General features: G+C 41.3%; 1 protein-coding gene across 2 annotated transcripts in view; it reads right to left on the bottom strand.

Annotated features, from left to right (window-relative positions):
* Positions 1 to 553: 553 nt before the first annotated feature.
* Positions 554 to 21,018, bottom strand: part of itga7 (integrin, alpha 7) — a 32,754-nt gene continuing 12,289 nt past the window's right edge. Inside the window, exons 2-25 of one of the 2 annotated variants that reach the window (XM_083972315.1) lie at positions 18,868 to 18,995; positions 17,641 to 17,720; positions 17,189 to 17,444; positions 16,119 to 16,250; positions 12,013 to 12,220; positions 11,480 to 11,676; positions 11,009 to 11,097; positions 10,740 to 10,867; positions 9,852 to 9,947; positions 9,687 to 9,748; positions 9,214 to 9,383; positions 8,475 to 8,630; positions 7,739 to 7,854; positions 7,305 to 7,491; positions 7,092 to 7,166; positions 6,741 to 6,820; positions 6,519 to 6,596; positions 6,127 to 6,229; positions 5,717 to 5,932; positions 5,391 to 5,510; positions 5,075 to 5,188; positions 4,297 to 4,395; positions 3,894 to 4,019; positions 554 to 1,476 (exon numbers count right to left, since the gene is read on the bottom strand). In XM_083972315.1, coding sequence (XP_083828441.1) covers positions 1,321 to 1,476; positions 3,894 to 4,019; positions 4,297 to 4,395; positions 5,075 to 5,188; positions 5,391 to 5,510; positions 5,717 to 5,932; positions 6,127 to 6,229; positions 6,519 to 6,596; positions 6,741 to 6,820; positions 7,092 to 7,166; positions 7,305 to 7,491; positions 7,739 to 7,854; positions 8,475 to 8,630; positions 9,214 to 9,383; positions 9,687 to 9,748; positions 9,852 to 9,947; positions 10,740 to 10,867; positions 11,009 to 11,097; positions 11,480 to 11,676; positions 12,013 to 12,220; positions 16,119 to 16,250; positions 17,189 to 17,444; positions 17,641 to 17,720; positions 18,868 to 18,995 — 3,172 coding nt within the window. In that variant the 3' untranslated portion in view covers positions 554 to 1,320. Of the gene's footprint in view, positions 1,477 to 3,893; positions 4,020 to 4,296; positions 4,396 to 5,074; positions 5,189 to 5,390; positions 5,511 to 5,716; positions 5,933 to 6,126; positions 6,230 to 6,518; positions 6,597 to 6,740; positions 6,821 to 7,091; positions 7,167 to 7,304; positions 7,492 to 7,738; positions 7,855 to 8,474; positions 8,631 to 9,213; positions 9,384 to 9,686; positions 9,749 to 9,851; positions 9,948 to 10,739; positions 10,868 to 11,008; positions 11,098 to 11,479; positions 11,677 to 12,012; positions 12,221 to 15,274; positions 15,383 to 16,118; positions 16,251 to 17,188; positions 17,445 to 17,640; positions 17,721 to 18,867; positions 18,996 to 21,018 lie in introns of both variants that reach the window. The other variant, XM_083972316.1, reaches the window with a different exon arrangement.

The following is a 21,018-nucleotide window of genomic DNA, read 5'->3' as shown; positions in this document are numbered from 1 at the left end:
TTAGCCCTGACTGTTATACTAGAGTTACAAGGAACAGGGTGACTAGCAGATGGATATACAGTATTTCAGCTAAACAATTTGAAAACAGCTATGTACGTACAAATGTCATAGTGCTTCCTGGTGAAACATTTATACATCTCAGTAAAAAAAAAAAAAAAAAGTGTGTCTCTTGAAAACCTCATGATTTCAATGTGTCATATATATTCAGTCATTTATTGTGTTGGGTTTACTTTGACAGCAACGTTTGATTTCAGACATGACAGTTGTGTACCCTGGGGAAATGACTTTCCTTATCAGCCAGGACATCCATTGAAAAATCAATGGCCTCACTCCAAATATTGCTCCACTCTCCTGACACATTTGGTTTCCAACGCGACAACAGTGCTACAGTCATTGCTATGATAGGCTGTACTGTGTTTTTTTTTTTTTTTTTTTTGTTATTCAAGTTCACCCAGGCGATCAACTAAGGATGTAAAATATATCTGACTGGCAGACCAACAAAAAATGCAAAAAGATACAAATTGAAAAGGCTCCTCATAAGGCTCTTTTCTTCTTGAACATGTATTACACTATCTATTCACTGAAGATATACAAAGACCATTAGGTGAACTTGTTTAATGGCTTAGTCAGCCAGCCCAAAGCAATCAGAAAGCCAAGATAACAACACATTCAGTGTTCTGCACCAATTTTACAAACTGACATTCTTTCATTGTTCGCCAGTGCTTACTAAATCCCCAAACATCCCATTTATATATAAAAAAATGCTTTTCTTTTCAATTGCCCATTTCAGTTGTCAGTCTTACAGTAGTTAAGGCAAAAAAGTAGTCTATGTCATGGGCAGTGGCTTCTTCATCGATATCCAGTGCCTCTGTACACATCTAATAGTATAATTACACTGTATGTTTGTGCATTCATGCATGTCTTTGAGTTATGATTTTCTGTCCTCCGTCGTTGTGCCAGTCAAAACAGGCACCGAGCATCAGTGCTCCCTGTTCAGGCTGTGAAACATACTGAGCAGCTACACTGGTTCATCTGTATTTACTGTAAAACACTGTTAAATATGCACAGTATAAATAGGCTATCGATCCAAGGCCAACGATCAGTGGGCTACTGTATGGGAGAATATAGATCCAGTTAACAGTGTAACGGGCTGCCATTATGCAAGTACTGACACAGTACAGTGTGCACAAGATTTCATGGTCTCAGCCTATGCGCGCCGTTTTTTTTTTTTTTTAGTCCGTTAGTTCCAATGCAAGAGACAGTATGAGTGCCACACATGGTGATTTGAATTAATTCAGTCAGTCAGTGCTTCAAAGTAAGTTACGAGGTCCCGTCGCTCCAGTGAGTGGCCCATTCCTTTTTAGGGACAACTCCTGATTTCCGAGTCTGGAACTGAGGCCGGTCCTCACGAGGAATCTTCACTGCGTGGTACTGAGGCAGTTTGTCTTTGTAGTGGGCCCGTTGGAAGAAGCCACACTGTCAGCACAGGAAGGAGAGACAGAAGTGAAGAAAGGGAGAAAAAAAAAAGATTAAATGATGGTCTTTGGTGAATCACCATTTGTCTGCCCTTATTTCAGTAGATAAGGTAAGGTTTGCTTTCCAATATCAAGTCTAGTAAGAGACTAATCCTGCTTTTTCAATTTAAGTGTTGCCTTGTTCACCACAGACTGATGAAAAGGAAACTGATTATCTCATAGTGACCTTGCACAGTCAGGGTGACTCTTTAACAAAAAGCAAATCCAAAAAGAAAAAGCACATCCACATGCTCTACATTTCTAATTCAACACCAGTCCTAAGAGCCTCTTGATTAACACACCAACACACTGCCAAAGTGCCATTAAGACATTTTGCACACATTAATATGAACAAAAATTGACAGGTTCACTCTGACACCTGTGAAAGTCAGTGGGTCATAAGATGCATGTCAATGGCATTGTTAAGAAATTGAAAAGTCCTTGGCAAGCACATCCTGAACATGAATAGTCGTCATTGACTGGTGCCAGACTGAACAAGTGCAGATAATTAAACAGTGACGTGAAGAGTGGCGGCAAAACACACAGCACAACAGGCATCTTGCAGCCCTGAGGGAGAGATGGCTGGATGGTGTTCAATACGCACAGATGAGACTGACAGATCAATGCTGGATAAAGGAAATAGTTTTGAATAAATTCATAACCCACAGTTTTACTATTTCTGATCAAATGACAGAGAATAACACCACGGTGGCAAAAGTGCACAGGCTGTTTTAGCCCTTTTCAAGAGCACAGCTGATACATTATCAAAACTATCATGACTATCCATCACTGATGGCTATACCCCATCCCCATGAAACAACTGTCAAATAATAACTTTAACAGATTCTTCAAGCTTTCAATTTTTCTATCTTTACATGCGACTCTATAAAGAAAAATATTAATCTCATCAGTGGTGTTTTTTATCCTTTCCAAAATAAAAGCACAAGAGAAAAAGTGGAAGGAATGCATTTTTCGATGCTCCACACTAAAAACGTTAGCGTGTCTGGCTAACTAGCAACTAGTAACAAAAATGGTCCTGGATGGTATCACAGTTTAGGCTAATGTTAGCCCAGATTTGGGAAGGTCGCTCTCCAGGAAACCAGAGTGTAAACTAAACACACAGGGTGGTCACATGCTAGCAGCCCTTTCACACAAACATAAACCTACATCTAACCTCATACTTACTCATACTTAAAATTAGGAATGTTACATTGCTGCTTTAATTTTTTCCCTCAGTACAATATCACACACTGTAAATAACATTTTAATCAAACTTCAAGATGTTTTCAAATAAACTTAAATAAAAGAAACAATAACTAGCTAACTATAGCTGACCGACCAAACCAACAGTTGTTGCTAGAACTGATAAACTTGATATAGTTTTGTCTACTTCTGTCAGGTTCACAAGAGTTTTGTTAAGCGTAACTCTGCCACCATCCAGTTAAGTGTTCACCAAAAATTATTGCTAATTTTCTAATTTCAGATTCAGAGCACGTTTGATTATGAGGTTAACCGGCCATGCCAACATAGACACAGTAACTACGAGGAGCTGGCCTTAGAAAACAAGTGTCACTGCTATAATATTACAGTACATCTGTGTGTTTTTGTGATCATCTGTGCCAAAATGTGCTAATATTTCATGGTGTATGTAATGAACACCACCAGCCACACCAGAGCGGGTCAAAACAAAGCGATTGTGGGTGAGGGCTTTACCGCTTGGAGGGAGAGGAGGAGGGGAGAACAGGCCAGAGTGAAATACATTATATTATAGTTCTGAGGCCTGCTTCTCCGCCTCCGAGGGTTGGACCCCCAAATGGGCGTGGTAGTACTCCGTGTCATAGTGCGGGCGTCGCTCACTGCGCTTGAAGAACCCACACTGGGGCAACGAGGAAGTGGGGAGAGGTAGAATAGGAAGAAAACAATGAGAAATAGAAAAGAAAAGGGATTAAGGGATAAGAGGTGAAATTGAGGGGAGACAAAACAGAAGGTTGAGACAGAGGGCAAAACATAAGAACAAAAGAGAACAGATGAGAGTGAGCTGGAAGGAATAAAATGATTACAGGACAGAACAGAACAAAGCAGTCACAAATAATTGGACTGCCGGGGAAAATGATGAGGAAATGCTAGAGTAGGAAAAGGAACTGACAGGATGAAGTCAATGAGGCTTTTATCAGTGTTTGCTGTGATGAGAATCTTAATGGGGTAAATGTTCATTTTAATGTCCCACCTTGAAGATTTCTGTTTTATTAATGACCACATAATCACTGCTTTTGGGACTTTGACACAGTGGACGAGAGGATGCAGAGATGGTCCATGTGTAAAGTGCACATGGTCCATTTTTAAAGCATTATGTATTGTGTGCATGTTGGTGTATGTTACCTTCCACAGTATGCAGACCAGCACAGTCAGGAGCACTTTGCCTGCCAGTACGGCTACGACGAAGATCCACCAGGGGATCGAGAAAGGGTCGCCCCGACCAGGTTCAGGGTAGATCATCACTGGAACCTGGAGAGAATGACAACGAGAGGAAAAATTACAACTGCAGGAAATATTTTTTCACTGCTGAATTAACGCCATGTAGTGGATCAATAAATGAGTCAGGCCCTAGTAACTAGTGCCTGTTGTGAAATGATTTTGTATTGCTCACTGTTGGTAAGAATGCAAACAAACAAAAACAGTGTTCCTCTTGATATAACAAAAACATTTCAAAAAGAAGTAGCATGCACAAAGAGATGTGGGCAGTGGATGTTCTGCTTTGCAGGAAGTGAAGTGAGCCACGTACCTGTGCGGCAGCATCCTTGAGGACCAGGTGCTTGATGCTGGACTTCACAGTGATGTTGGCTCTGACCAGCAGCTCCAGAGCACTGACAGCTGGATAATCCTGAGAGACAGGGAGAGAGTAACCATTAGGAAAACCAGGAAATTCATTCAATACCTAACCAGCTACATTAAATGTTCAAAGTACTATTTTGTTTTGTTGTTCCCAAATCGAGTTTGGCAGTAGAGCTTGAAGTTGCCATGAATGATAATTTGTAAAGGCACAATAATATTCAAATCCAATTCCCATACCACAACATTGTGATTCATGTGGGGAAACTCATTGGTCAAGCACTAACCGGAAAACAATTTTATCAGAAATCTAAGAACCATATTGGCTGTATATTTCCTCTATGTTTCTTAAGTTAAAAAAAGAAATGCATCTATTTGATGGAAAGCAAGGAGTGAGAGTAACTGCTTCAAGCTAAGCCAACCACTCAACCTCTGAGCACCCCATATTTCCTGTTGACGATTTGCAGCTGCAGCTGCAGGTGATTCAGAGGTCAAAGCTGCAGCCTCACTCTGCTGACTACCCCAACCTCAAAACCAATTAATACATTTCATCACTCATTCTGATTATGCACTTGCTTCAGTTGTCACTCATTCACTTTGCGTAGTACCCAGTGCGTCAATGTGAGTGCCAGCAGCAGCTCTAACAGTCAAAATGAAGCAGAGAGTGAGAGTAGTGCTCACTAAGGCCCTGATGGAATAATGACAGGAGTTTTTTTTGTGTTTTTTTTTACCTCTATGAAACTGCTGTTCCACAGCCTGGCATGGATCTTGAGGACGGCCTGACCGGAGAAGCTATGGAGGGGACACTGGAACAGGACACAGCGTGCCGACCCCAAGAGACAATCCTGGAAAAAAAACAAAAAACAATGACAATGGGCAATGTTTGGATTGAACTGAACCCAGACATGAGCAGAATAGTGAAAAGCTAAACAAACAATGCCTGCATCTTCTGCTGGCCATGTATTCATTTGGCTGTGTGCATTAACTGCAAATCGATCAAACACTCCCTCCTCCTTGTTTCCTCTGTCCTTGTCTTTCTCCTCTTACCAGTTTGAGTGACTTGCGTCTCTCTGAAGCTGCCACAGCTGGGGTGGTTCGTCCCACGCTGCCTTTTGGCATCACTTGGCCTTCGTCCTCTGGGTGGGAGCGCCGTGATCTCCCAGGCTCCTGGAAGTGTAAAGTCAGCACAATCAGAGATGGATCAGTCACTTCAAATGGTTCAGGAAAAAATAAGTATTATGCCCAGCACAGCTTGAATCTTTGACATGAAAACGTGGGCAGGCTGAGAAAAACTTAGGTTCATGAAAACAGTTTAATGGTGGTGTTAAATAGCATTTCCTTTTGTAGTGAGACATGACGTCTGCTCTGCTTACCCTGTGACTGACAGTCTGTGGAAGCTCTGCAAGTGAGGAGCTCTGCAGCTTTAGAGGATTCAGGGCCCCTGTTGGGATGCATTGTGTGCCTGGGTGACCCTCAAACTTCAGACTTGCAGGATACAGGAGCCATTTTTCATTGGCCAGCTCGTACGGCCACATGATGTTTAGAAACGCAGAGCCAAGCGTCTGCAGAGCTTGTCCAGGATTAGTCACCTGACAGACAAAAATATAAACAGGATATAATTTTAGAACTGGAAATAACAGGCATTTTTCTTTCTTGGGTCCTTTTATTTGTGAAAATAAATAAATTCTATTGTAAACCTGTGAAAATATCTCTCTTCTTTCTCAGTCAGACAACAAATTATTTTTTTACAAACACATGTCCTTCACACACACTTGTTCCTCACCACAAACTCAAAATCCACAGGGCTGCCGATGTCCTCCAGACTAGTCATGGCACTCTCTCCACGCACCACCCCGCTGAAGAACAGCTGGTGAGGACGGGCAAGCCTACAGTAAAACACATCATTGAGTCAGTCTGCGTACACACGCTGTTCTCTAGGCAGCTTAAACTCTCTTTCACACAGTCAAACTGTATTTGTATTTTAGGTTTATTGATATACCTTGAATGTCAAACTGAAAACAACTGGAATATGTCACATGTGTCACTGTCAAATGCTTTGACATATATTTGTTAAAACAAAATTACTAAAGCTGGAGGAAATACAAGCATGTGATGAATATAAAACAACTTCACTTGAGAGAAGCTTATACGTATTGATGTCACTGTTTTACTCACCCACTGACAGACAGAGGGAGCTCTATCACAACTTTAGCAAATGCTGTGACTGGGGCCAGGTCTGGCTGCTCACTGATACTGAGAACACACGATAAACACAAACTCATTGATCAAAAATTCATTTGTTCTGAACAGATCAAAATTTGCAATTATATAATCAAAGACTGATGTGGGTGTGAGACGAAACACACCAGTTCATCACGTCATTTTGACTGAACTTACGTTGTCAACAAGAGATCTGCTGTCAACTCAGTGGTCTCTATGGTGATGCCTGACGTGCTCAGGCTGATGGAGAATTTCAGCTGAAGAGACAAACAAATATAACACCAAAGGAAAGGACAAAATGATGACACATAATAACCAAAAATGTGTTTTACTGATGTTTGTTGTTTAGCATGTTCATGAACAGAGCAGATTTCTTTCTTCTATGACATGATCATCTTGTTTCAGTTTAAATTCTTAAAACGATGATAAATGCAGCTGTAACTACCAATGAATTTCATTATCAATTAATCCTCTCAATGAGTAGATGTCATCATTTTGAATATCTCAAGCTTGGACTGATTTTCTTACCTTGGTGTCTCGTTTTACTGGGTTTCCAAGGTCACATTCGACTTGGGAGCCATTCTGGTTCGCTTGACATCTCATCTATAGACAGAGCATTTTGGTTCAGTCTCACATAAGTAATAAAACTGTCACTGTCATTTTAAATATATTGTTCTGGATCTAAACATCTAATACACAGACTCTGGACTTGCCAAACGGCACCGTGTTTTGGCCACATACCTGTGGTGGCACTCTGGAGCCGGCGTACGACAGTGTGTCTGGAATGGAGATGAGCAGCTGGGCAGCGTGAGCGTCATCTCCGTCCTCCTGAGGGTTAGCCGGGTCAGAGGGCATGTTGGTGACGGTGATTTCCAGCACCACCAGCCGCTGGTCTTTGAGAGAGAACACCTGCACGTCGTCCTCATCTCTGCAGAGCGGTAAAGAGGATGGAGATGAAAACAGATCTCTACAGCTGCCAGGAACTGAATCACCACATTCTGAAGGCAAAGTGCTGTAGTGAAAACACTACAATACTATGCGCTATAATAAGTTAAGTTAAAATATACTAAATCCCGTTGCACGCGTTATGTTTACATTGGTGTTAAGGTTGCTAGGCAACAGATCACATTATAAAATCCCCCAGCTCACACAGAATGGGTTAAGCAGATACTAACTTTGGCAGAGGGGTGAAGAGGTCGGAGGTTATGGGTCGTGTTCCAAACTGGTAGCTCAGCTTCAGGTTGCTCTGGCAGATCGTGTCGTTGCCACATCCTTCTCGCTTGAAGTTCACCTTCAGGGGGCAAAAGGAGACACTTGTGCGTTAGCATAAATGTGTGATATCAGTATCAAGAAGTATCAGCTTTCAAAACAGAATTCAATTTTGGAGGAAGGTAAGTGCTAGAATGTGTTTTTATTGCATTATACTTTTCTATGTGCTTAAAATGCAGAAACTCCCTCTTTTACAATTACTCTGACCTGTACTGTCAAGACTTTCCTCCCAATAAAAAAACAACACCATAGGTCAGCTTATTACAACCCAGAGCAGTGGCTCTTTTCAGTGCATGCCCCACAACAGCATATGTACAGAACCCCTCTTTAGGTCCATCTTGATAAGAGTTCAGGGTGGATTGATGGGTGGACAAAACATTGGACCTTAATACCAGAGACTGCTGCGTTTCTGTTTTCCAATGGACGGTCAATATTGCTCCGTTTAACCATGACTATGATCGTTCTATAACCTTAACTACATGTCTCCTCCTCCCAGGGTTAAAACACCTATTAAGCATTAGAGGGTTCAAGAGAGCAAAACCATGAAGCCTATGATGAATCAGCAGAAGAAGAGCATAGAATTGACCAATTAACATGCATGCTGACTATAAAATACTTCTGCTTCTTTTTGTTGCGACAGACCTCAGTGTGAACTGTGTTAGATGGGGAGATGTTCAGTACAGGCGCCAGATTCTCCAGCTTCTTGACCCTTGAGTGTCTGTGTATGTGTGGTGGAACAGGCTTGATACTGTGGGTTATTGCCAGTGAGATGGGGCGCAGTTTGTCACGTATGTTCTCCTGCAGGGACAAAAATCATAAAAATGGTTAATACTCAAACATAATCTCTGGTCATAGAAATAGGGTTAAAAAATGGGACATGTGCAGAATTTTGACACCAAGACAAACCAAGCACAAAAATTAAAACTATTATTATTTTAACCCATTTCCTTATCCACAAGTTTCAAAACATCAAAAACGTAAGCCGGTTTTGCTCTTCCGGTGGAATTGTATGTTTACGTTTCCATGGTTTCAGTAGTTGTCATAGTTGCAGTAAAGGCATGTAGCTGGGTTTTAACAATGGATGTCCATTTGTGTGATATCCATTGTTTCAATGAAAAAACAAACAAAAAACAAACATGCATTTACCGCGACTACTGAAACCATGGAAACGTGAACATACAATTCCAAGAGCAAAATCGGTTTACATTTTTGACGGAAAAAGGTGGATAGAAGTAAAAGATAAAAGTTAGGTCAAACATCACCAACTGTTGTTTACAAATTTCTCAAACTGAACACAAGATTCTTTAACATTTAACCCCACAATAAAAGACTACACCCGTGTGTCTGATGTGGACAACATGAACAAATCAAAGTGACTGACATGGAGTTGGAAGACAGCGGTGGTGCACACAGCGTGCGCCTGCCGATGCAGCACCACTTCTTCGGTCTGAGTGTACTCTGGCTCTAATGAACTGCGACCCAGGAAGTTAACGCGGTGCGGGAGGCCCAGCTTCCTGCGCTCTATGTCTGCTTCAAAGCGCACCACCAGGACTTGATGGGAGTGAGACGGGGGCGATGCAGGAAAACAGAGAAAGGGATTAAATAGAGAAATGTCAGGACACACACAGAGAGCACTTAAAAGGCCCATCAGGGATGGGACATATGATAAACCCCCTGTCTGGGGGAATACACTGCTACACAGCTGTGATTTAATCATAATAACGTCTTATGTTACCCACAGATAGGGTTACTTTCTACTGTAAATAGAAATGACTCTTGTCACAGTGGAGGGTGATATGAGGTCCCACAAGAGGGAAGAACAAAAATGGTTGTGAAGACTGAGTTGTGACTTACTAATGTGTGATGCATAGTCTTTTGGGTGGGCTGAGAAGGTGAAGCAGGCGTTGACCTCCACGCTAAAAAAAAGAAGATGGTGAGTGAAAAAATCTTTCACAAATTCAATGGCATGACAAAATACTACATTAGAATTTTGCAAAGTTATCCTGAATGTTTTCTTACCAAACTCCATTTCTGCCCTTGCAGTTGGACTGCCCCAGATCAATGTGCTCAGGGTGAACAGATATATCTCTGTGTACGTGAATGACTGGACGAGACCTTGGAGACACACAGAAACACACAAAGATTTATAGATAGACAAATTATGACAAAATGATCATAGAACAGTATTTTTTTATTGTATTGTAAAACTTGGATTTCATAAGGATGTGTTGAAGGGATAGTTCAACATTTTAGCAAATTGGCCCATTGCCATAATCCCTATAGCTTAAGGAATAGGTTCGTTTTTAGAACAGCGGAGCAGAGCCACGAGCTGCTCAGAGCTACGCTACGGAGGCTAATGGGATTTCTTGGTTTCCCTCATCAAACTCATCAAATACACAATCCAACAACTCCAAAACGCTCTGGTGGACAAGTTGTGACCTGCACATTCACCACGCTATGAGATAATAACAGAACGTTATGAGACAGAGTTGTTTTAGAGGGAAATCCATGCAAAACCGCTGGTGCGCGTTTCCGTCAGGGCCAGATTTTTGGCAAGCAGTCTCTGCAATTATCTCGAAAACAACTCTGTCTAACTTGTCCACCAGAGCGTTTTGGAGTTGTTGGACTGTGTATTTGATGAGTTTGATGAGGGAAACCAAGAAATCCCATTAGCCTCCGTAGCGTAGCTCTGAGCAGCTCACGGCTCTGCTCCGCCGCTCTAAATAACTTGCACCGAAAATTAAAGGTAACGAAACTACTCCTAAAACTATAAGGATTATGACAATGAGCCAATTTGCCAACATTTTGAACTATCCCTTTAAATGTCCACTTAGATATGGAATTTGAACTAGACTATTTTCCAAAACTTTTTTTTTCATTTAGAGCCACAGGGCAAATATTTCGCACCTGAAGAGAACCACTGAGTCATTAAGGGAGCCCACTGCAATGTCTGGATATTGGTTACTGTCAATATCCAGACCACCTGAGATGGAGTATCCAAAACGTCTCACATCAAAGTCACGGCCGTCCAACACCTGAGGGGCAAGAAACACTGATTACTACTTATTCATTGTCATTCACAATCATCTCCCTCCCTCCACTCCTCTTCCCTCGCTACCACTCACTACAAATACATTTATTATTATTATTTCATCATTTGAAAACCTGTAACTCACCTGAGCAGGTTTTGTCTCAATTCCAGCTTCTGAGCCTCTGTAGATAAAAACTTTGCCATCTCCATCAAATGGGGCCCCCACAGCGATATCTGCACACATATAGGAGAGGCTGCTTTACATGTTTAAACTTAAAATCCTCTTCATTCCTCTCATTTTATAGATTAAAATATGACCCACAGACAGAGTGATAAGGACAAATATGAAAAATTCTACCACACACTGTTCAAATATTATCAAAGTTAGATCACCAGATGAAATCAGCAAATAAGTGAATCTAGCCTGGTCGCAGCAAGTTCATTCACATTCATATTTTGTTTGGATGATATATGATGAAATATCATGTTATAGATTGAAATGTAACATCCGTGTCAAGAAATACCATCTTTGGGTTTTGACAAAAACCTCACAGTCACTATAAACTCTCCAGACATGTTGGGTCATAATTAGCTGAGCCAAAAACATTGTTCTAACCTCCGAATCCGTCCTGGTCCAGGTCTCCGATGCTGCCGACGGTCATCCCAAACATGGAGTCATATGTCCCATTGAGACGGATCGGCCGAGCCTGATCATCCCAGTGACCAAATGGGTTCAAGTACACATAGACAGCTCCACCAATCTCAGCTTTACGGTCAAAAAAGTTGGGAGATCCAACAATCAGATCTGTCCAGCTAAACAGCAACAGCAACAGCAACAGATAATTAAAGAGAAAGTTAAAGACCCACCTCAGACATTTACCATGTAATACAAAACACTTGGCTGTGATATTTAAAATTCTGTGTGATATGATTATTAACAGGTTATATGTGAAGTCAAAATTGGTACTTTCATTTAAAGGAAAATGTTAAGTATGGGTAAAAGGTCAAGGTCAGAAGGGTCAAAAGTGTCATTTGCGGTTATTTGCTTTGGTCCACCACTAGATCTCTTTTGTTTGCAACCCACAGCCCCAAATCCTCAGTCATCTCTCTGATTCCTGATGATTGTCCAGACTGACTTGAGTCCCTCACCCGTCCTTGTTCAGATCCGCCGTGGCGACCGAGTACCCGAATGAAGACGCCAGCTCCTCCCCCCAGAAAATGTGCTCCGGCACCAGGCGGTACACGTTATCCTTCTTCAGCAGCAACACGGCCCCTGTGTGATTGGCCCGGGGTGCGCCCGCCACGAAGGTGAGCTCTCCGAGGTTCATTATCCCCATGGCTGAGTCCACTGAAAACCCTGGTGGAGGACAAGAAGAAGAAGAAGACGGAAAGCAGGGTGGAGGAAGAGGAAGGGTCAGGGGTTAGTATCGACTGTGGGGTCGGTGGCTCATCTCCTCTCAGTGTAGCATGGTCTGCTCATCTTCTCACTAATGAAATGTTTGCCTTAAGTGACTATTGATTTTATGCCAAACCCATGATGGGTGTAAATGTCCTGTGTGCTGTGTTTGCTAGGGGAAGGCCACTGAATGGTTGTGTGTCCACTAGTAAGAGCAAAAGGGCAGGAGGAGATGTATTGGGCTTCATCTAATGTCTCATGAGATTCATGATCCTGCTGTTCTGAATCAGTCGTCTATGGGAAAGGCAGTGTGTAAACATAGTGGTGGGTATTAATCAGATTTATAGCCTGAAGCATCTCCTCCTTTGTATGGATGTGCATTGTGGAAGCGTACATCTATATGTGTGTGTGTTTGTGCATGTGTGTGTGTGCGTGTGTGTGTGAAGGAATGCAGGGGTGTGTTTGCATGTAAATCAAATAACAAGAACAAGTAGGAGGATGTGGAAGGGGGATGGGTACGTGTGTGTGGTTGTTTGCTTCATGACAAGATTTTGTTGAATCTTTGGTATCAAGCTGTGAAAAATTGCACATCATATCAAACATTTAATCGAAACAGAAGCAACCACATGCATTTGCTTCACAAGTTAAAAAAAAAAAGACATGCAAAGGGTGCGAAAAGGGAGGATAATCTATCAGGGCATTTGTTAGTCCTGAGTAAACATGCAGTCAGAGAGAGACAAAACAGAGACAAACAGTGAGCAGCTCCAGGGTGGCAGGTGTGGAATGCAACAGTCTGCATCTCAGCTCCTGTAAAAACCAATACGTGCTACTTTTTCCACACTGGGTAGCTTTTAACACACAGGCTCACAACAAGGTTGACACTGTAAAGCTAAATGGGGAATGGAAGCTCAATGCTACAAAAGGTTTTTAAAAGGTATTGGGGCCCTGCATCTGCCTAACAAAGGCCGGGCCGGCAGTGGAAATCCCAATAAACTGTTTCACTTAAATTCGTCGGCCTTAAGATTTTTTGTGATAATTGTGTGTCGTGTTTTTCTAATGATTTTCTTTGAACGATCAATCGATATCTAATTATGTCCATTTCATACACCTGTGGAAGCTGTAACCTCAGCACGGCAGTGTACAATTCTTCATTATCTTAAAATCACCAACAGAATATTCACTATCTAGTTAATGTTTGAAAAAATAATGATAAATTCCCATCACTATTCTTTATTTAATGAGTGATTGTATGAACATACTTATTTCTACATGTGAATGACTAATCCTTCTCATTACTGATATTTTTATTTTTTACATACCTGGTTTGTCTTATGCCATGATGTTAAAATGATATAATTTAAATGTATTATTAAGTTCTGTAAGTCTGAGGCAATATATACTCTTGTTGTTCATTTGTTGCTCATCATTTTCTTTTCTTTCTTTTTTTTAACTTCAAAGAAATATTTTTCTTTATCTTTTCTTTCATATTCCGACAAATACTGTACATTTGTAAACTTCCAAGCTGAAATAAAACAAATTAAATTGGTGAGAAAATATTTCTTAATAGTTGTGGTTTTGGCTCTAGTTGTAACCTCTTCTTTGTGGCACAAAACCCCCACAAAATCATTATCTGTATGTCATTGAGTCTTGATGGAGGTAATAAGGGTTGTATGCCTTTATTCAGCACTACTCAGCAGTGCTCCTGCCCTGTGTGTTTTGATCACATAAATTCAAAAGCTCTGTCTATGACATTTTAGTATGCATGCATAGGCGTGGCATATCATCTGGTTAGGATCAACAGAAGCATGTGAGTTATGATGATGGCTAAAGGTCATGTGGGAATTAGCGTTGTCAAGTAGACGGCTCAATATGGTGAGTAGGAGGGTAAGCAGGCTTGGAGGTATGTGAATGAAGAGATTTATAGCAGATCCACACACTTGAAAATTAAGAACCGGAACCAAGTGATAGCAATAACCATAGCAGGCCTGTTAAGACACCAACAGGTCATTACACATGGTCACTAAATAATAAGACGGAATGACAACGTGTCTCAGAATACTACTTTCTTAACTAACGCTTTTTCACCAGTTTGCACCAGAGCAAAACATGTCACAACCACATTAATCCTCACCAGAGGATTTATCGTTCTCATTTTTGTGGTCCCCTGACTTTTCCTCAGTACTGATGATGGATCAAAGTCTTCACTTGCCGAGTTAAATTATCTCCACATCCACAGCAAGGAAAGATTTTCTCATTCCATAATGATGCATCCTAATGACTTAAGCGATCTCCAACATATCATGTGGGAACATGAATTAAACCTTTTATGACTAAATACTGCACAAGTGTTGGCATTCCCACCAGTCTATACATTGTGTTCTCTGCTATCAGAAAATGTTAGCATACTAATATGCAAAACTAAGTGAAGGCGGTACATCAGCATGTTAATATTATCCTTGTGAGTGTGTTAGCATTTAACTCAAAGCACTTCCCACCATTAAGCTAAATGCTAATATTAGCACTTAGCTTAAAGTGCTGCCAACATAACTAGGTCGTGTTTGTTAGTTTAACCCCTTTTAGTCAAAAAAGAACGACGATGACCGACGAGAAAAACCACCACCACCTGGAAAGTCTCGTACCGATACACACATGCAGAGTGACAAACCGACTCAAAACACTACAGACAACGGAGATCGACAGACAGAACAGACAAACACCCTGCTGCTACTCAAAGAGACAACCATCTTTACCATTCAACAAGTAAAGAAAAGTTTGAAAGTGAAATCAAATTAACCATATTTTACAATATAATTTCAGTTTTGGATGGCTGTGTCTTTACAAACAGTGAAGGTGATGACATTATCCCATGTTGTACATAGATTACACTATAATCTACAGACGTAGACATAAAGTGGAGTTAGCAGAAGAGATTAAGACAAAGACTGAAAACAGGGAGGGACGTTTTCATCTACAAGCCCAATCCGGTCCAAACAACGACATCTCACGCCTACAAACCTAAGTAGCTATTATGAGCTACATCCCCAAACGGTGTGGGCCGGCTGGAGGGCTCCAGAGTTTTGTACAGCAGTGCATCTTCAACAGGGCTAGCCATGAACAAGAGCCCTATGGCCCAAGACAGGGAAAGAAAGACAGAAAGAGAGAAGAGAGAGAGAGAGAGAGAGAGAGAGAGAGAGAGAGAGGGAGGAGTGTGGGAGGGGAGTGATGGGGTGGTGAAATGGTGAGGAGAAAAAAAGAGTGAAAGGAGAGAAAAAAGGGGGGGAAAGGAGGTGCAGGTGAGACAAGCTGTGATTGATTGGTGTTTTGTCTTTGTGGTGCCGCAGTGTTTGATTTTTCCTGCAACACCACTGGGTACCCGGAAGAGGGATGACATTCACTGCTCAGACTGCACCCTGACGTTGCACACCACCCACCCAAAGTTTTGACATGTTTTCCTGCTCAGCGTCTCTAGAGAGGGCGGAATGAGGATAACACCCAGTTTCTCATAGAGAGGAAACAAATATTGGCATTGTGAGAATTTATGTCAGGCCACAATAAGCTCTGACCACATTTGACATGAGCACCCACATTCACATGGGAAAGTGTTTATAAAAAAAACGAAGTGGGATCATATGCAAAGCTTTCTGAGTCACACAGATCAGCCAGAAATAATCTGCAGGGAACGACAGGGAAATTAAAATATGTTTTCTAAGAAAAGCAGGGTGGCGGCTGTTACTGGTGGTAACTCTTGTGGTTATATCAGTCATGGTGGGTGCAGCCTGAGCCCTGATGTCGCCCCTCCTCCTGCCCTCGCTTTCTCTCCTGTGCACAGGCAGCAGTGAGCAGGGAGGGCAAATCCTACCCAGGTAACTGTGGTAAGGCACAGGGATCAGCTGAGCATTAAGTTGTTTCTGATCTGCCACCTCGTACGGTCCGTCGTCATAGAAACCGAGGTCTAGCAGAGTCTGGTTTAGGAGCTGGACGCGCATCTCACCTGGAATGGAAATAGGTGAGGGCACAGCAAAACAACAACACAACACTAGTGGAGGACACAGGAGTATTGATACTCACGCTCCTCTCAAACATGCACACACACACACACACACACACACACACACACACACACACACACACACACACACGCACACACACACACACAACACTGATTCTTTACCCTCAGTCAAATCTGAGCCATGGCTTATATGTGGTGTGGTACTACAATGTGAATTATATAAATGCCTTAAACTATTACACAATAAATCATAGAATTAATCTTGCTTGGCTGACTATATGACAATGCAATATTAATCAATCCATTAACTTATTACTGCATCAGAAGTATCTCAGTGCTTTCTGTAATTAACTGGATGCTGCTGCTCTGAAATGATTTCACTGTCCAATCACCAGATTGACTCATGAATTAGTTCAATTGCTTCTTTATCCCTGTATATTGTCCTATACGTTTTTTAATTTGTACTGTTTACATGGACTGGTTCTATTCCATAGCTCACACTTAACGCTTTCTTTGCAATATCCAGAGTTGAGTGTCAGCCTTAAAAGGAACATTTCAGTATTTTGGGACATCATCTTATTCACTTTCTTTCCAGGAACAGTCACTTTCTGCTGATTGTCTGAAACGGAGTTAGGTCATTTTTACACTTTGTAAACCCATTTGTATATGGATTGAACAAAAAAAGATATAACAGGTTAATAGTGATCTTCAGATGGACAGACAGATATATATGTTGTTGCATTAGGACAGATCCCTGCTAGCTGGATGCAGATGTGGTGTCAATTCAACTTTTTTGATTACTAGCAAGAAAGCTAATTAGTACAATTCCCAGAATGGTATACATATAATAAATATTTATCTATATAAATAAACATGTAAAAAAAAAAAACCTCTTTCTGCAGGCAAGTGAGACTCCTTACCTTTCCAGTTGTATGTTCCCGGAGCACCAAACAGAATGAAGTTGTTGTCCGGGGTAAAACTGACAGAGAGACCCTGCTGACAGAAACCAAACTGTTCGTGTCCCTGTGGCCGACCCTCGCAGAACTTCCACTCCCCTCCATCCAGGTCATCTCGCTCTGTCAGGTCCTCACTCAGCACGTAACAGCGTCCAATAGGGTCACGAGTCTCTGAAGGTTGACTCACACGTTGCCTCAGCTCATACAGGTGAGCGCAGGTCTGGTGAGGGATTGATAACAGCATTGTCATAAATACTTTCACTAGTGATGAACATATTGTCATATTGGCTAATACAGGGCAATAACAGATCAACCAAAGTTGAAAATGTGTCTTCTATTTAATTTTGTAAATATCAGTCTGAAGAATCAGACCCAGCTTCCTGTGTTAATGAATACACAAAGAGGTCTGTACTTACCACCACCTTCCCTCCGATGCCCTGACTTTTAACAGTAACTCCCAGCCATTGGTTGTCTTTGCTCTCTCTGTCTAGGCTCACTGAGTGAAAACACAGAAAGGAATGGTAGACATGTTGGTTTCCATACTAAACCACCAAGTAGCCTAAATATAATTTTTCTATGCATAATATACTTTTCTTTTATGTAATGCAAAAAAAAAAAAACATGTAAAGAGTACAATAAATACATTACTATGGCAATATTACTTTAAAGCTTTTGAATATGAAGCAAGTGGCATTATGACACCACCGCTCTCTGAGAGCTAGCTTGATTACAAAACGTTGCACCGCCACCTGTCGTTTCCATGGCTCTGTTTAGAAAGTGCACAAAGTTACTGACAAGATGCTCTTGACTTGACTCAGCATCTACCGCTCTAGGGCTTCGCACTACTAGTCTATTTAATTTTAAAATGCACCATTTTACAGGTTTTTTGGTCCACTACGCATAACTTAAGTGCTTGGAAATACTGCTAACTAAGTTAAACACCGGCCTGGGTTAAGTCTTGGGCGAGAGAAAAAAGCAGATATAACAGAAATGAAATTACCACTGACCTTGTTGTTGTTGCTAGTATCAAAGATACTCTAATTTAACTCAGTAGTTGTCTCCACTGTTTCTGTTTTTTGCAAGCTTCAACAGCAGAGTAGATGATCTACTTCCTGTTTACACTAGCTTGCGCGCGCCCACTGTACGCCATTACTAATTACAGGTGAGTTACCAGGTGTGTGGGCACCGACGCAGCCACACAGGTTTTAGGCAGGCTACTTGTTTCTGATGCGAACTAGAAGGCTGATCTACAGCAGCAAGTAAAAGAGCAGATTGCGGCGATATCTATGCAAGATTTGCAGTAAGTTTGACAAGTTGAGTTAGCTAACGTTAGCCTAGTTTGTTAGCAGTTAGCTGTACAGGTCCTGTCCAACCAACTGACCTAAAAATAATCATAAAGTTACATCTCTGCTGTGCACAACCGGGGCTGAAACAAATTAGCCTATAATTAATTAGGCACTGGTCAATTAGATTCTCAAGTAGCCTAGTTGAAAACTCAAAAAATGTCACAAATGACTAAGAAAATTTGAAAATATTAACATGAGAAGCTGAAACCTCTTTGCTTAAGATATTACACAGACAATGCATCAATAGTAGGCTATTATTTTTGTTTGAAAAGACAGTTTCAGCTGTGCTACACTTACCATCTCCATCAATGTCCACCCTCTCACAGTCGTACTCCTCTGGTGTGATTGGACACCTGAACAGGGCTCCTGGTCGACTGCCCCGAAGTCTCCCCTGCCCCGCTGCCTGAGGCGCCCCCACCAGGATCCTGAGGGAACATCAGTGACATTCAAGATTGATGACTGCTCCCACAGAGGTGTGTCTCACACAGATATGTCTTTTTCAAGTTCATCCTGGGTTCCATAAAACATTTTTTTTTTTAAATCTGATGCACACACAATGAAAAGTCTAGTCAAAGCAGTGATGATCAAACATTGCATAATGTCACGATGTGTGATTCAACCAAATCTGACTCTTGCTGGTGGGATAGTTTTGGTATGTGTTATTTTTTCTTTCTTTTTTACAATGTACTTTACTTTATTTTTTAATTAGAAAATATCATTATAGTAATGTAGAGCAGCTTGTATTTCATATGGCATGGCATATGGTTTGCTCTGTGACTCAAACATCAAATATTCAGAAACAATGCAACAAACAAAGTGAAGCAGACAAAAGCAGCATTTGAAAATTGAAGGTGTCATACCCCCCACAATCCCAGTGAACATAACACCTTGGTTGTTTTTTCACACAATATTTGTCCATTTTTTTTTACAAATGAAGCCACCATTACTCTACTAAGTACAAGCTCAATTTAGAGCATCAATTTAGAGCATCTCTGTAATGTCAATGGGTAAAGTAGCTTCACCATTAAGGAAAGGAAAAGTTTTATTCTCAGTGAGGTGGTTGCTGATATTCTGGGGCCAGTGTCACTGCCCTCTGCCTTATTAGGAGTGGCTGATTCAGTCTAGGGTGCTATTTAAAAACCAAGCGTTGGGCCACATTCCACCCAACACTGTCGGCCGTGGCATACTGTATGCACGGAAGCGAAACAAGACGTGGGGAAACTGAGAGAATGGAGAAAGATTTCAGAATAAAGAGCGGAATGTAGGATGGAAAGACAAAAAGACAAAGAGAGCATTATAGGACACAGAGAGATGAATCCTAACTTTAGAGCAACAGCAGCAACTATAATGTGCCTATAGCTGAATAAAAATAGTGGTGTTGACAGAAACGGTGTAGTAGTAGTGCAGTAGTGTGACTAACTAGCTGCAATGCCCACGAAGAGTTCCCCCCATCAGCCCCCTTCATATCTATCTTGTTGTGTACACACTTAAATTAGAGCTATCTCTGTGGCTGGGAAGTATTTTGTCCTATAAATACGGTGCAGCAAGTTGATATAGCATGCACACAAACAGAGAACCTGAGTGCAGCCATAACATGAGTATTGGGTGTACAGCAACTCCTCACTACTCTTGTGCTGGGTAATTGAGATAGGTGTGTTTGATACAGTACATGATATACTGTATATTTGACAACACTAGCTCCACCCTCTTCTTAAATGGACTCTTCCTTTCCTAGTGAGCAACAGGTGGCAGCAGGCATGCAGACACAATACTGTTTACGACAGTCCAGAGTCAGACTGCACATCCTCATATTTCACAGTCAAAACAGGGAGATAGAAACTTGCTGTTAAAGACTTATTTATAATTGATTAATTATTGAATAGTCCATGATTCACACTTGAAGGTTAAAAGGAGTAAACTAAAACGTTGTACTTTGATGTTTCGTGAAGTTTGTAGCAGTTCTGGAAAAGTCCATGTTGGTTGACAGTCATAGAGCAAGAACAACTGGTTATTCTGACATTTAACAAATTAATGTAAAATCACATAATTTCAGGTAAAAAAAAAAGCACTTAAGCCACCTAACCATGGTCCATACTGTTTTAAATTACCCTGTCGAAGTAATTTTACACAAAAATAGCAGTACATTCTGATGTAATGTCTTTACTTCTAGTGTAAAAAAAAACCTTTTGTCCACCCTTTTATCCTGGCAAAGCACAATACACACAGATATATTACACTCAGATACTCTAATTACCAAGAATACCACCCAGACAGCGCTACATTATTTTTTACTCCTGCCTTGTCTTCCCTGAAAAACAGGCTACCTCTGTTGAGGTGCAGACATGCATGTCTCAGGAACGATACCCCCTAACCTAATGAATGGAAACCCAAAACAGCTACACAAAGCAAAGACATCTCATGTGATAATGGCTACTGCACAGTGCACAC

The sequence above is a fragment of the Trachurus trachurus genome (genome assembly GCF_905171665.1).
Source record: "Trachurus trachurus genome assembly, chromosome: 5".
NCBI lineage: Eukaryota > Metazoa > Chordata > Actinopteri > Carangiformes > Carangidae > Trachurus > Trachurus trachurus.
The sequence above is the reverse complement of the archived record's forward strand: the minus strand, read 5'-3'. Positions and strand labels throughout refer to the sequence as shown.